The sequence below is a fragment of the Schistocerca piceifrons genome, chromosome 4, assembly GCF_021461385.2.
Source record: "Schistocerca piceifrons isolate TAMUIC-IGC-003096 chromosome 4, iqSchPice1.1, whole genome shotgun sequence".
NCBI lineage: Eukaryota > Metazoa > Arthropoda > Insecta > Orthoptera > Acrididae > Schistocerca > Schistocerca piceifrons.
In genome coordinates, this window is record NC_060141.1 from 307,426,917 (window position 1) to 307,442,877 (window position 15,961).

At 44.5% G+C, this 15,961-nt stretch overlaps 1 protein-coding gene across 1 annotated transcript in view; it reads left to right on the forward strand.

Annotated features, from left to right (window-relative positions):
- LOC124795809 overlaps positions 1-15,961 on the forward strand; it is a 91,602-nt gene that overhangs the window by 22,099 nt on the left and 53,542 nt on the right. The window contains exon 3 of the mRNA XM_047259890.1: positions 11,476-11,725. Within this exon, the coding sequence (XP_047115846.1) occupies positions 11,476-11,725 (250 nt within the window). The remainder of the gene's footprint in view (positions 1-11,475; positions 11,726-15,961) is intronic.

The window sequence follows — 15,961 nt, forward strand, 5'->3', positions numbered from 1 at the left end:
GATAACAGTCCAACCCTGCTTTGTGATGTGTTCAGCAGTCCTCAGGCTTATGTGGGGCCGAACGTTATCGTGTTGCAGCAAAACATCTCCTGGGTTGCTTTAGCACCGAAGTTGTCAAAAGGGCGTCTTCAGTTTTGTTAATGTGTTGCATATGCTTCTGAAGTAATGGTACCGCCTCTTGGCACCACATCAATGATAATCACATCTTCACAGTCCCAGAAGACGGTAATCAAGACCTTACCGGCAGAACCAGTTGCTTTGAATTTTTTCTCCTCTGGTGAGTGGAAGTGGCGCCATTTCATCGACTGTGTTTTGTTTTGGGTTCAACCCAAGTTTCTTTACCTGTCACAACCCGCGACAAGAAGGCCTCCCCCTCAGCTTCAAAACGCTGCAACAAATCAAGACAAATGCTTTTTCTGTGCGATTTGTAATCCACCGCTAGACACCAGTGGACGTATCTTGGATCGTCGCCCTAGATATCTTTGTGTTCACTGAAAACAGTGTAGAATGATCCCTTATCGTCCCGATCTCAACCTTGTGATAATTTCGCATGTGGTTATCTAAACGACAGAGTATTCAAAGGAGCTCATTCATCGCTACTGTATCTCCGTCCCGCAATTCCCAAAGAGATTCATGCAATCAAAAGTGACGTTCTCCAGAAAGCCATCTCGGAATTCATTTCAATGCTCCAAACAATGGATGCTGGAGAAGAAAACTTCTGTATTAAATTTCAGGTTGTCCGATATTATAACACGACTGTTACCCGTATTAAGTCATGGAAGAAACAACCATGTAGTTATATACACAATATGCATCTAATTCACTGGATATAAATCTGTCAGAATTGACCACTAGAAGCAGGCATTTTTGTGCAGGGATTGGACAAAAATACGGAAACACGAAAATCACTGCATGCCACTATGCCCAAAATGTTGTAGGAAACCCGCTGGCGTTCAAAACAGCTTCCGTTCGTCTCGAAATTGATAAATAACAGGTCACGTATGATTTTTAAGAGACTCTTATACCATTCTTTCTGCCATATAGTGAAAAGTTCAGATAACTGTAACGGATGTGGATAGCGCTCACGCAAAAAAAATGTTCAAATGTGTATGAATTCCTAAGGGACCAAACTGCTTAGCTCATCGGTCCCTAGACTTACACACTACTTAAATTGACTTAGACTAACCTACGCTAATAACAACACACGCACACCCATGCCCGAGGGAGGACTCGAACCTCCGGCAGGAGGAGCCGCGCAAAACATCACGCCTCAAACAGCGCGGCCACAACGCGCGGCAGCGCTCACGCATCTTTCTCTCCAAAGTAGGCGTCAATGGCTCAGCAAGAGTGGGATGCGACACTTCATCCTCGAGCTCACTAAACCAGTCCTTCGTGGGTGATGCGAGTTGTCTGGACAGTGCCCCTGTCGCCTTCGAGCACAGCACCACTGTTGGGGAACAAACATGGGATGGACCTGATCGACTAAAATGATCACACAGTCCTCGGGAGTAAAGCGACTATGGAACACGATATGGCTGCCCAAATCGTCACTGACCCCCTCCCTCTCTCACCCCTTTTTCATGTTTCACTCTTGAGACCCAAATTCGGACGCAATTTGAAAACAGTATGAAACAAAACTTGTCTTACAAAATTACTTGTTTGCGTTGCTCAAAGGTCCAACTTTTGTGGCTTATCACCATGTTTTCGTCTTACGAGCATTTGTGTCACTGATGAATAGCTTTGAAATTCCATTTCGCCCTTCAATTCCTGGCTATACAGGACCCATGGTGTTGTTTTCACACTGACAGGTTTTGCGAGTGCGACATTCAGTTCTGCAGTGACTTTTGCAACACTCATCCTCTTACTATTTTTTGTCACAATCCTCTTCAATGACCGTCTGTCACGATCAGTCGACACACTCTTTCGTCCCTTTTCTGACCTAGCAAAAGATATTTTTCCGCTTTCACAGTATGCGGTACGAATCTTCGATACCGTGCCTTTTGAAGCGCCAAACACATGTTACCTGGTTATTGAAGCCCCCGTCATAAGAGCACCAACAGTCTGCTCACGTTCCAGTTCACTTACACACAGACCTCCAGATGTAGACACTCAGATCGATACCAAACGTAGTGTGTCGATGGAGTATCAACAAAAACACCGATTTAGTTTGTGTTGTGTGCTGTCGTCCACCGGCCGGTGTGGCCGTGCGGTTCTAGGCGCTTCAGTCTGGAACCGCGTGACCGCTACGGACGCAGGTTCGAATCCTGCCTCGGGCATGGATGTGTGTGCTGTCCTTAGGTTAGTTAGGTTTAAGTAGTTCTAAGTTCTAAGGGACTGATGACCACAGATGTTAAGTCCCATAGTGCTCAGAGCCATTTGAACCATTTCTTTGCTGTCGTCCAGTATAACTTGTGTAAACGGTAATTAAAAGTGACGCCAGAACTATGGAGTATAGGCAAACCATATCTCTAAGCTGTGAATGCGAAGATCCCTGGTAGGTGAGTTGGTAGAACCTCAGACTGTCGTGCTAGAGGTCCCGATTTCGAAATCAGTCGCCTCTCAGCCGTGGTAGCGTGTGGGACTGCCCTGCGTGCAGACCAAGTTCTCGGCGTTGTTTACTTAGGTCCGTGGTACACGTGTTTATAGAGTCCACTACTACCGTACCTCATGGCGCTTACGCCATGCAACGTCCAAAATAGCGTTTCAGGCCAAACATCCACGACCAAGACCTTTTGAAGTTGAAAACCTCAAACGGGAGGATCTGCGTTTGAAACCCCTGGACGTGATCGAAATACATTTTTCCTTCACAGAAAGTGTTGTATACATCAAGGTGTCGACGGAGGCACTATGCACTGAAGTTATGCAACAATACGCCACCGCACTAATATTTAAACACTTTGATGGACACGTAGGTGCAGTGAAAGTGGCCCACGCGGGATTCGGTCTCCGAACTTTGCGTGTGTTTGAGCTCGCTTTCGAGGTGCCACAGTAGGTAGTCATTGTCTCTTTCCAACCGTATGGAAACGTCTTAGTCACCTCACGGCTAAATGGCAAAGATTTACGACCTACCCAGTGTTAAATGGCGTCCGACTGATCAAAATTGGGCTGATGAAACACGTTCCTTCGTAACTGATGATTGGCAGTGTGCAGGCTGTCGTCATGTAAGATGGCCAGCCACGCACGTTCTCTGGTTGTGGCCATTAATGACATGACCAGTCCGAATGTTTAAGCCAACTTTTGATACAGACACCGCTGGGTGAAGTGACCCCGGCATCGACGTTCACGTCCCTACCTGTTACCTACGCGACGGTAGCACCGAGCCCTGCCACGTCACTTCAGGATATGCCTGAAGCCTCGTTAACGCCACCCAAAGCACCACAATACGTCAACGAAAACAGCGTGGCGTCACCCCCAGCTCTCGCACCGGAAACATTCTCTCTCAGGACCGTGGCAGTCGACCCTGCTTGAACCATGGACATCGAACTAGTTGTCGTGCCGACTGCTGTCTTTACCCAGATAGTTATAGCGTCGGATGATGGGCGACCACATCCTGATCCGGAACAACACATTTTGAAACAGTGGTCGCCCAGGACGTGCGAGAAATGCCGACCAACACACTCCTATGAAGCTCTCCTTCAGATGACCTCGCGAGATGACGACCCGATGTCTGACGGTGACCTTCCATACTGCGTCCAGTCACATGTTACAATCACTCCTAACGCCTCTCCTGTGAAGAATCCTGTCTCAGTTCTGAACACGAACTCAGTGTTGCCAGTACATGAGAACAACAGATCCCCAGCAGCTATTGTCAAAACGCCTGCTTCCCCCACTCCGACAGTAACCGACTAGGCTGATGATGCTGAAGAAGCAGTGGATCAGACCACCAGCGTGTCCGAGCGAGAGCATCCCACGGAGGTGCCTGAGCCGGCGCCCTACCAGTAATCGTGACCGATGCGGGAGATCCGGTGGGTCTACACCTGCAAGATGCTTCCTCCACCCATTCTGCATCAACTGCAAGGGACAGTACACACCAATATCATGTCGCCACAATGAATCTTGCCAGCATCTGAGCCCCTCACAAACTGGTCATGTTCTGAGGCACCATCTACAGATGTTGATATTGCACTCCTACAGGAGGTGTTCAACACTAACTGCCAAGTGCGCCCCAGGTACACCGCCTACGTTTCTCACGTCTCCGACACTGGTAGTGTGTCTCCATCCTCCTAAGCGACGGGCCCCCTGCAGAGGATGTTGCATACCTCCCAACTAAACGGAGTATGGGCATCTCCCTATCATTAACATCTACGAACATGACTTCTAGCCGCCGTCATGACCAACACACATTCTTCACCAAGGAGGTCACACCGCTCTTCACAGGGTCATAAGACGATCTGGTGCTCGGTGGAGACTTGAACTCGACACAAGGATCCGCTGACCAATTCCCACAGCATTCACCTTGTGTGGCTCTCTCGACGGGTATCGATCGCCTGCAACTCATTGACACCAAGACAAAGCTCCACAGAACCCAACCGGGTTTCACATTTCACAACGCTCACTCTGTGATGTCATCAGTCATACGATCACACCGCTGCTTGAGAGATCGATCCGCCGGATGCGATTCTCTCGATAACGGAACAGAAGAACGGCTGTGCTAGCCAAAGAGTACACAGCCAGTCGCAGTACTTATGCTCGCCGCGAGGCGCCGCTAGGCCACTTCATGTGTAGCAGGAGTGTAGTGCAGTTGTGCCAGTCTACAGTTCGTAGCCGCACTCAGTAGTCAGCCAGCGCCGATGTTAGTCAGTCATCGTCTGCAGCTCAGTCATTGCTGCCATCAAGTCTTTGTAGCCCAGTCGTAAAGTTCCGTAATAGTACTACAGTAAAGTCAACAGTACTAAGTTGGCAGTGATAAACAGTTCTACGTTCTGTCATGTTGACAGCCAAGATAGTCTTCAAATTCGCCGGATTCAACATTCAAGATTACGAGAGATTAATTCGTCACTGCAAGAGCTGTGACTTGTAAATTACGTCATTCTACAGACGCTTAGTCTAGTCGCGTCTTCTATAATTGTCAACCACCATATCATGGACTACAACAAAATTAAGTAATAAATACTTTCTTATTTTGTACTCCTGCTAATTAATTGTGTTTTCCTGTTGTAGCTACCAAGCAGTCTTGGTATAGTAGAACCCATATTTCCACCTCCTTGGCTCCCTCATGTTTGCTGCCTCATGTTGATGGACTCTGTTATGGTGGAAGATCGAGAGCCATCACACTCGGCGCATAGACCACATCTACTTCACCAGCCCTCTTGTTGAAGGCACCCAACATGCTGAAGTCTAGACATGGCCTTTTCAGATCATGAAGCATACATCTGCGGCGTCACTCTCGTCCGACAATATGTGTGGCATTGTCGTGGTCTGTGGAAATTCAATGTCACTCACCTGATCTCCCCAGACTGTCGCCATATGGTCCAAGAAGTATGGGCATGATGCTGCTGTGTCATGACACCTATGACTCTACCTCATTTTGGTGTCTCTCTTGCGCAAAGCCGATCATCCATAAAACATTGATGAGCTATGGTAAGGAAGACAAGGCATGGAATACTAATACATTGTACATTGCACTTTTATTACTCAGTTATTTGTGACTGTGACGACGGCTTTTTCGCCAGCCAGGCAGATGGTGGTACACCGAACAAAGTTGGAGATCTCCTTGATCATGGACCATCATCTGGAAGGCACTGTAGTCTGATCTCAGACCTCTAATCGTATACCTCATAACATCCATCGACGTACCACCTCCTGCAGGAATAACAACGAAGACGCAGGGCTCTGTTCCACGTCCTCAGGGACGTGGAAGTCCACCCTCATGAGACCCGACAAACCACCGGCCATGCTCTTCACAATCATTTCGCTTGATTGTATTCATCCGTACCGCATTCCATGGAACTGATCACAGAGAACACACGACTTACTACAAGCACTCTCCCTGTGGAGGTAGCGCATGAACTCCAAGAAGACGTGACCACAGGTGAAGTACTCGATGCTATCAAGGCGGGATCTAATAACACAACCCCAGGGCGTGATGGTATCTCCAACGAATTTTACAAAACTCTTAATTCTTTGTTGGCTTCCACATGGACGAACATTGCACATGAGCTGATGTCCCCAACGACAGTGATCCCTAACACCTTTCTCAAGGGCGTCATTATATTCACAAACAGCGTGGACGATCGAGTGGTCATGATTATCGACCAGTCACGTTGCTGAACAGCGATATGAAAATATTTGCGTGGCTGCTGGCATCACGACTCAAGAAGGTCGCATCTTACATCACCTTCAGCAACCAGAAGTAACAGAAGACGAAAATAATATCTGTACGGCCCTTCGCCATTACAGAGACATGATGACGGCAAATCATCGAGTAAAACTGAAGTGATATCAGGTGTTCCTCAGGGAAGCGTCCTGGGACTTCTGATGCTCCTGATCTATATAAATGACCTGGGTGACCATCTGAGCAGTTTTCTTAGGTTGTTCGCAGATGATGCTGTAATTTATCGTCTAATAAGGTCATCCGAAGACCAGTATCAGTTGCAAAGCGATTTAGAAAAGATTGCTGCATGGTGTGGCAGGTGGCAGTTGACGCTAAATAACGGAAAATGTGAGGTGATCCACATGAGTTCCAAAAGAAATCCGTTGGAATTCGATTACTCGATAAATAGTACAATTCTCAAGGCTGTCAATTCAACTAAGTACATGGGTGTAAAAATTACGAACAACTTCAGTTGGAAAGACCACATAGATAATATTGTGGGGAAGGCAAGCCAAAGGTTGCGTTTCATTGGCAGGACAGAAGATGCAACAAGTCCACTAAAGAGACGGCTTACACTACACTCGTTCGTCCTCTGTTAGAATATTGCTGCGCGGTGTGGGATCCTTACCAGGTGGGATTGATGGAGGACATCGAAAGGGTGCAAAAAAGGGCAGCTCATTTTGTATTATCGCGTAATAGGGGAGAGAGTGTGGCAGATATGACACGCGAGTTGGGATGGAAGTCATTAAAGCAAAGACGTTTTTCGTCGCGGCGAGATCTATTTACGAAATTTCAGTCACCAACTTTCTCTTCCGAATGCGAAAATATTTTGTTGAGCCCAACCTACATAGGTAGGAATGATCATCAAAATAAAATAAGAGAAATCAGAGCTCGAACAGAAAGGTTTAGGTGTTCGTTTTTCCCGCGCGCTGTTCGGGAGTGGAATGGTAGGGAGATAGTATGATTGTGGTTCGATGAACCCTCTGCCAAGCACTTAAATGCGAATTGCAGAGTAATCATGTAGATGTAGATAGCCTTTGCTCGTCACCAACTTCTCCCTGGTGCCTTGGCATCGCCGTACTTTAGCCAGGCCTTCGACTATGTAGACCACTCCTATTGTGGGCAGTTCTTCAAGATATGGGATTCCCTGGCGAGTTCTTGTGTCGAGTTGAGGTCTCCACCGAGCACCAAATCGTCTTTTGACTCTGTGAAGAGTAGTGTGACCTTCTTGGCAAAGAATTTATGCCGGTCATGACAGCGGCTGGAGCCGGATGGTGCGTAGATGTTAATGACACGCACGCCCATACCCCGTTCAGTTGGGAGGTATGCAACATCCTCTACAGGGAGCCCGTCTCTTAGGAGGATAGTGACACACTACCTGTGTCGGAGGCGTGAGAAACGCAGGTGGTGTACCTGGGGCGCACTTGGAAGTCAGTGGTGAACACTTCCTGTAGGAGTGCAATACCAGCCTCTGTAGATGGTGCCTCAGAGCATGGCCAGTTTGTGATGGGCTCAGATTTTGGTAAGATTCTCTGATACTGGTGTGTACGGTCCCTTGCAGTTGATGCAGAATGCGTGATGGAAACATCTTGCAGGTGTAAACCCACCGGATCTCTCGCATTTGTCACGATTACTGGCAGGGCGCCGGCTCAGGCGCCTCCGTGGGATGCTCTCGCTCGGACACGCTAGTGGTCTGAACCGCTGCTTCTTCAGCATCATCAGCCTAGTCGGTTACTGTTGGAGTGGGGGAAGCAGGCGTTTTGACAGTAGCTGCTGGGGATCTGTTGTTCTCACGTACTGGCAACACTGAGTTCGTGTTCAGAGCCGAGACAGGATTCTTCACAGGAGAGGCGTCAGGAGTGGTTGTACCATGTGACTGGGCGCAATATGGAAGGACACCATCAGACATCGGGTCGTCATCTCGCGAAATCATCTGAAGAAGAGCGTCATCGGAGGGTGTCCGTCGGCGTTTCTTGCATTACCAGGGCGACCGCTGTTTCCAAATATTTTGTTCCGAATCAGAATGTGGTCGCCCACCATCCGACGCTATACCCGTCTGGGTAACGGCAGCAGTCGGCACGACAACTAGTTCGACGTCCATGGTTCAAGCAGGGTTGTCCGCCACGGTCCTGAGAGAGAATGTTCCTGGTGCGGGCACTGGGGGTGACGCCATGCTGGTTTCGTAGACGTGGTGTGATGCGTTGGGTGGCATTGATGAGGCTGCAGGCGTATCCTGCAGCGACGCTGCAGGGCTCTGTGCTACCATCGCGTAGCTGAACATCGATGCCGGGGTTACTTCACCCAGCGGTGTCGGCAAAAACATTCGGACCAGACATGTGCTTCCTGGCCACATCCGGAGCACGTTCATGGCTGGCCATTGTACATGACAGTGGCCCGCACATGGCCAATCATCAGGTACGAAGGTAGGTGTTCGTCAGCTCAGTTTTGATCTGCCAGACGCCATTTAACACTGGGTAGGTCGTAAATCTTTGCCACCTCTCCGCTGGGTGACCTGAGACGTTTCCATGTGGCTGGAAACCGGCAATGACCACCTACTGAGGCACCTCGAACGGGAGATCAAACACACCACGTGGTCCACTGTCACTGCACCTACGTGTCCATCAGAGTGTTTAAATTTTAGTGTGGCGGCGTTTCGTTGGACAACTTCAGCGCATAGCGCCTCCGTCAACATCTTGAAGTACACAACAGTTCCTGTGATGGAAAAATATATTCCGGTCACGTCCAGGGGGTTCAAACGCAGATACTCCCGTTTGAAGTTTTCAACTTCAAAAGGCCTTGGTCGTGGATGTTCGGCCTGAAACGTCTACTTTGATCGCTGCACGTCGTAAGAGTGCGCCATGAAGTACCGTAGTATTGGAGTCTTTAAACACGAGTACCGCGGCGCGGAGGTAAACAACGCCGAGAACGGAACGCTTGGCTTGCGCGCGGTTCCGCAGGCTACCACGGCTGAGGGCCGACTGATTTCGAAATCGGGACCTCTAGCACGATAATCTGACGTCCTACCAACTAACCTACCAGTGATCTTCGTATTCAGAGCTTACAGATATGGTTTGCCTATACTCCATAGTTCTGGCGTTACTTTTAATTACCTTTAAGCATGTTCTACTGGACGACAGCACACAGCCAAACTTAATCGGTGTTTTGGTTGATAATGTATCGACACACAACGTTTGGTACCGATCGGAGTGTCTGACGTCTGGAGGTTTGGGTGTATGTGGACTCTAACGTGAGCAAGCTGTGGGTGCTCGCATGACGGGTGCTACAGTAACCAAGGTAGCCGAAGTGTTTGGTGTTTCAAAAGGCACCGTATCGGAGATTTCGTGCAAGTGGAAAACTATCATTCCTAAGTGAGAACGGGGACGAAAGTGCCTGTTGAGTGATCGTCACTGAAGAGGATGAGGCAATGATTTGTGAACAACAACAACCCTGAAAAGGACTGCCCTGCTCAGACTCCTGACCTGAACCCGGTGGAACTCCTTTGGGATGCATTAGAACGTTGACTTCGCTCCAGATCCCAGTGCCCTACCTTACTAGCCTCTCCGGTTTCTTGCCTTGAGGAAGAACAGGCTTTTCTTTCTCCACAGACTTTAGACACTCTTATTCAAAGTATCTCCATCAGAGTTCAAGCTCTCATAATGACTAAGGATGGACACACACCACATTGATGTCAAATATTACAGCTTTGCTGCCACAATGAGAGTAATTTGTTATAGTTTTGCTGTAGCTTTCGACAGTCGTTAATGGCAGGCAAGAATTCCTTTGATAATAAAGTAAAAGACTTTAGTACATAATGGGAAACTGTGTGTAAGAACATTCCATCGGCTGAAAGGTGTCCACAGAAAGTGCATTGCACAGATTTGGAAACGTTTCATGTAATAATTGTCAGACATTCCAAAGCACACATTGGATCGAGGGAACAGGTGGCCAGGAATCGTATTCAGTTCCACAGTGAAACTGAAGGCACAGTCCGAATTATAGAGCCTTTATTACATGCTCGGTTGCCATTCAACCGATTGGTTTACACAACCAGCCCACAGCCGGTCACTCGTTTCAAGTGCATTATTACATTGGCTGTTGTGAGACAGGCCGGGCAGTTACAACTTGTTCTTAGTGTTTCTTCTTCTCGGTTGACAGATGGAAACTAAGAAATCGGTCTATGTAGCGGCCTGTAACACACTCGATTTGGTTCGACATTTTGCGAGTTATAAGCAATCGATTTCAAGTTTTGTTAGATTCAACCGATTGGTTTACACAACCAGCCCACAGCCGGTCACTCGTTTCAAGTGCATTATTACATTGGCTGTTGTGAGACAGGCCGGGCAGTTACAACTTGTTCTTAGTGTTTCTTCTTCTCGGTTGACAGATGGAAACTAAGAAATCGGTCTATGTAGCGGCCTGTAACACACTCGATTTGGTTCGACATATTGCGAGTTATAAGCAATCGATTTCAAGTTTTGTTAGATTTATCCCCCCACCCCCCGCCCCCCTCCAGAATTCCGTCAAGAAAACACCCTCCAGAAGTTGTGTAGTGTGCAAATACAGGAAAACGAAAAGTTATAGACTGTATGAGTGTGAGAAACGTCTAGTTTCTTTGTTCTTACCCGTATTTTTTGGGTATACCACACCAACATAAAATTTTAAAACATTATTATCTTCACTCCCCATCACTTCAATAGATAGTAAGGATAGTTTTATAAAGAATTCCTATCAAAAAATTTTATAATTTTGAAACAAAATGTTTAAGGCAAAATTTTCTGATCCTTGTAAATTTAAATAGTGAATAAAGGATCGACTGCGAGAAAAAATATTAGTAGTTCAATGGGTTAACAAAGTACCACTCTGCCGACTTTTGGCAGGAGGACAGTGGATGAGTGCAGTTGTTTTGAATTCTAAGACAGCTTGATTTATCATTTGCGAGTTAAACAGTGGTAGTTAATTTAATACTATGGCAGGAGGACAGTGGATGAGTGCAGTTGTTTTGAATTCTAAGACAGCTTGATTTATCATTTGCGAGTTAAACAGTGGTAGTTAATTTAATACTATATAAAGTATCTGTATAACAATCTGTTTTCGTTTTAGAAGGATGGGGTTTCACACATATGGCTTCCATGTCAGTAAATTCTTTCACTTTTCATTTGCAGGACTGTGCTCACAGTTCCACGTATGACGGAAGACTGCAACCGTGTCGGCTGCCTCTTGAACATAACCCCCGATGCTTCAATCCTGAACTTTCCGCAGGTTATAAAGGCCATGTTGATGGCGGTAGAGTTCATGCTCTCCTTTGACTACTCTGTTGGTTACATCTTTTTAGTTGATTTGAAGAACGTGACCGCTGCACATGTCACCAAAGCAAGTGTGCGTGACATCTGGAGCCTTGAAACTATCTCCAGGGTACGTTTCTCTTGGTGATCACTAACTTTCTTTTAATTTAGTTTCCATTGCCCTTTAAAATAAGTTACTTACTGGTGGATACCTAGATTAATTTATTTAACTAAGTTTTAAGAACAAAACACAAGTTTGTATTAGGTTTTTTCTACGGTAACCAGTTTCGGCCAAATTAAGCCACCTTAAAATTAAAATACAAGATAATTTTTTACTATAGTCGGTGCGCATTGTTCCAACTGCAGTTGCGTACTGCACATAATTTGCAACGAAGACATCGCAGTACAGTCTCAAACTGTATTTTAACGGAAAAAGTAATGAGTAGTAGAGAACTTTGATAAGAAAGGAGAACACAAAAGAATTTCCAAATTAGGGCTCAGCAGAAGAAGCAACACGGTGTTATTTCCACACGGAGTAAAAATGATAATGCACCAATTAAAGTTTATTTTGTGGTATATAATAAACTGCAAAAGAGAAAATAGCATTTTTGGACAAAGACTTCATGATACGTGTTATTAATGCGACAATAGTCTGCCCAGACAGCAAAAAAGTTCTCGAAGAGATCAGCGTAAAGGGTGAAACTATGTCGTTTCAAGTAAACCAAAATACAGAACGTCCAGAGGCTTTACATAAAGGTGCAAATGAAATAAATTTTGAACTAAGTTCAACAGTGACGAAAACTTACGAAAAACCCAAGAGATCAACTGCAGCTAATTCTTTTAATCTGGTAGGAATAATAGAAAACAATGGAGCACGATCTGAGATGGTAGACGGTTTAGCTTTTTGACAAAACTAGCAAAAAGACAGAACTCTCCTAACTCTGTTTTCCATGTTGTTAAAATAACAAGTCGTCCGAAGTACCCCTATGACAACATTTTCGTGGACCAAAATGAGCGTAGCTGAAAGGAAAGTACCAGATGAGCTTATTAACAAAATCGTCAGGAATACAAAACACCCATAGCTTGTCATCAACAGTGTAATGTTTGAAGAGTATTTTATTTCTAACCAGATAATAATGACGAATCTGCTTGTGTGTCTTTTCATGCCATTTACTTTTAATATCTTTCCAAATCGGATCCTTGTCTTGCTCATGAGCAATGTCCTTTAAAGATGCAGTGACGAAGTTTTCAAAAGCTACATTTTGGATGTAAGGATACTGAAATTTTTCTCAAGGTTAGCTTCTGTGTTGCTTTTTTCAAGCTTGGCCGGTACACGTGAAAGTGCGTCCACAACAATGCCATACCAGGAATGTAGACCATTGTGAAGCAGAATTCTTACAGAAATAATAATGCCCAACGTTTCTACCTGTCATGATTCGATTTTGAAGACATAAGAAATTGCAATGCTCGATGATCACTATAAACTTTTACCCTGTTTACCAGAAAGAAAGAAACGAAATTTGTGAAATGCCCTCATCAGGCATAGATTGTATTTCTGTTCAAACAATGTCCCTGTAAGGTTCTGGAATATACTTTGACGAAAAATTTTGTATGCTCTAGAACACGAAATTTGTAACGAACTCCTTTAATTGTTCTTGTTTTGTGAGTAAAAACTGTGGAATTTGATTGTAAAATGTCAAAAAGGTCCTTCCCATTAGTGTCATTACAGTTCTCAATTTTTCCTGAATTAAAACGTTAGTATCTAATACAGCATCAAATCATTCCTGTCAGTACTTGCAAAGTGATTGTTAGTGACAAATTCCATCAAAATTTCCAAACTGCGATCTTTTAAAAGGTAAAGCCGATTGATTTCTTCTTCATAGTTTGAAAGCCAATCTTCAAATTTCAAAGCTAATGACTTGCCTTCTTTTTCTAAGCTTATTTCAGCGACGTTAAAGTTTAAAATTGCTTTATACTCATTCAAAAAATCTGCACCTAACAAAGCCTCCGTCGCCAGTAATGGAACAATAAGAAAACTCATAATAAATCTCTGGCTTTGACAAAAGAATTCGAATTTAGTCTGTTGGCTTACATCTGCACTTTTTTCCAGAAACTGCACCTTGTAATTTAATTTTACATAAAGGAAGTGTGTAGCATTTACTGAAAGCTGTTTCACTAATTATCGATATAGGACTGCTGGAGTCAAGTACTGCCGTAAATTTTATGTCACTCGTTGTGATGTGAAATACAGGATATGCAGTATTGTTCTGTTTCATGTCACATTCCTGGAGTAAAATGTCCCTGTCTGCCATTTCCACATAATTGATAGTCATGCTAGCTACGTCGACTGCCTCATAAGTACGTTTTGTAGCAGCCTGCGGTACAAGTCATTGTCTATTATCTCTTTGTTGTCGCGCGTCGTTACTGGGATTTGGAGATTTAATTTCTACAATTTCAACTTGTCGAAAGGGCCCTGCCCTATTTCAGTCACGCCAATTCTGATTAAATTCAGGTCTGTGTCATGACTACAGCGTCTGTCGTCTTGTCGGTAATTTCTGCAGTTTCTTTCTTGTCGATTAAGTGGTGGAGAATTTCTCCCTGAATCGTAATTATGGGGTAGACTGTTGCGTCTGAAGTCATTGGGTCTCGTTCCCATGTTGTCTCTTTCTACGGTTGTCTCTGTCATATCTTTAGTTCAGAAATGTGATCTGTCTCTGTAATTATTGTTATTCTGCCAATGGTTGCCATATGAGTGGTGTCTATTTTGGCACGATTTGCGTCATAACGGTAGACTTGTCGTGTATAGTTGTTGTTTCTGTCGTCTCGTAGTTGTGATGGATGTGACCTGCAATTGTTGTTGTTTTCCTGTTTTCGCATCATGCGATTGTCTGTGTTGATTTTCAGTTCTTGCAGAAGTCCCTGGAGAGCTTCTTTACAACGTTCAGCCAAAATAATATGCCTTAAGTGTTCACGCAATTTAATTAAGCAAATGCGAATAAGTTCTGAGGGGCTGTACAGGTTTGGCAAGTGTAACATATCTTCAAAATATTTTACAGGGCTGGAAAATTCAAACTGTTCGAAATGTTTCATCATTATAGTACTGTGTTTTACTCCATCTTGTGTAGCTTGAGACCAGTATGCATAATGGAAGGCATGATAAAAATCTCCTTCACTGTGACAGTCGCGAATAACCGATAGCATTCTTACAGCTGGTTCATTTTCTAAATAGCCCCACATAAATTCTAATCTACGCTCTAATAACCAATTAATAGGAAAACAAAGAGAAAATTGATGAGCCAAGCTTGCGGATGTATATGATTATTAGAATTCTTGAATGTTTTAAATTTGCGCATTGTGATGAAGAGCTTATAGTCAAAGTCAATCGTGTCGGCAAGTCGCAAATCAGCCATTGTTACGTCGTGTCGGCGGTTCCATTTCAGAGCTCGCTGCATCCTGACGACTCCTTTCATGATCTCCGAAATACCATGTATTATTACCTGTGACTTTTCCGTACTTCCAAACCCTCTTCCCGTGTCGGATGGCGAGTAGCCGTTGAAATCTGTAATTCTTGTAACATCTGTGCCAACTGATCTTGTACTTCCCGTATTTCTCTTTTGTGTTGCGTATTAATTTGTTTCTGACTATATGTAAATTTCCTAATTTCCACGTACTCTTCTGTGCCAGTAAACGCTACTAGTATCATTCAAATCATCATCTACCTTCGTAGATAAATTTGTTAACTGATCCGAAAGTTCGGCTACTTTTTCCGATAATGTGCTGATTTCCACCGTGTGTTTTTCTGAGCCACGTTTTCGAATGTCCATTTGTGTCGTAATCGTATCTACTGTGTCCTTTAAGTTTTCCTGATTTTTTACAAGTTTCTAAACCGCATCGGTAGAAGCAACAGAGTCGATTTTAGGTTGCAAGGTGTAGCGATTTTTGTGTACAATGGTCTGCAGTTCTTTTATTGCTGCTTCATGGTTCTGTAATGTGTCCTCATATCGCAAAAAATATTCTGAAAACGCTCACAAATCTGGTTTTTACGTCTTCAGAAATGTTTTGATATTTCAATTCGATTTTGTGTATCTCAGCGTTAAAGTTTTACGTGTTTATTCAAGTGTTTGTTTAATTTCGTCAGTTGTGTCTAACCTTTGAAGTTGTTGCTGTGTTTGTTTCTGATATTGTTCCACTATGTCTAACTTTTGAAGCTTTTGGTCTGTTTGATCAAATTTTTGAATTTATTGCAATGCACTAGTAACATGAAACATGTTCCTTAGTGTTCTTCGTCAGTGTGTTTGCATCGGCAGTATTCGTATTTTTAAAAGCAAAGGGTGTGTCTTGACTTAATTGAGAAAAGTGTATCGTT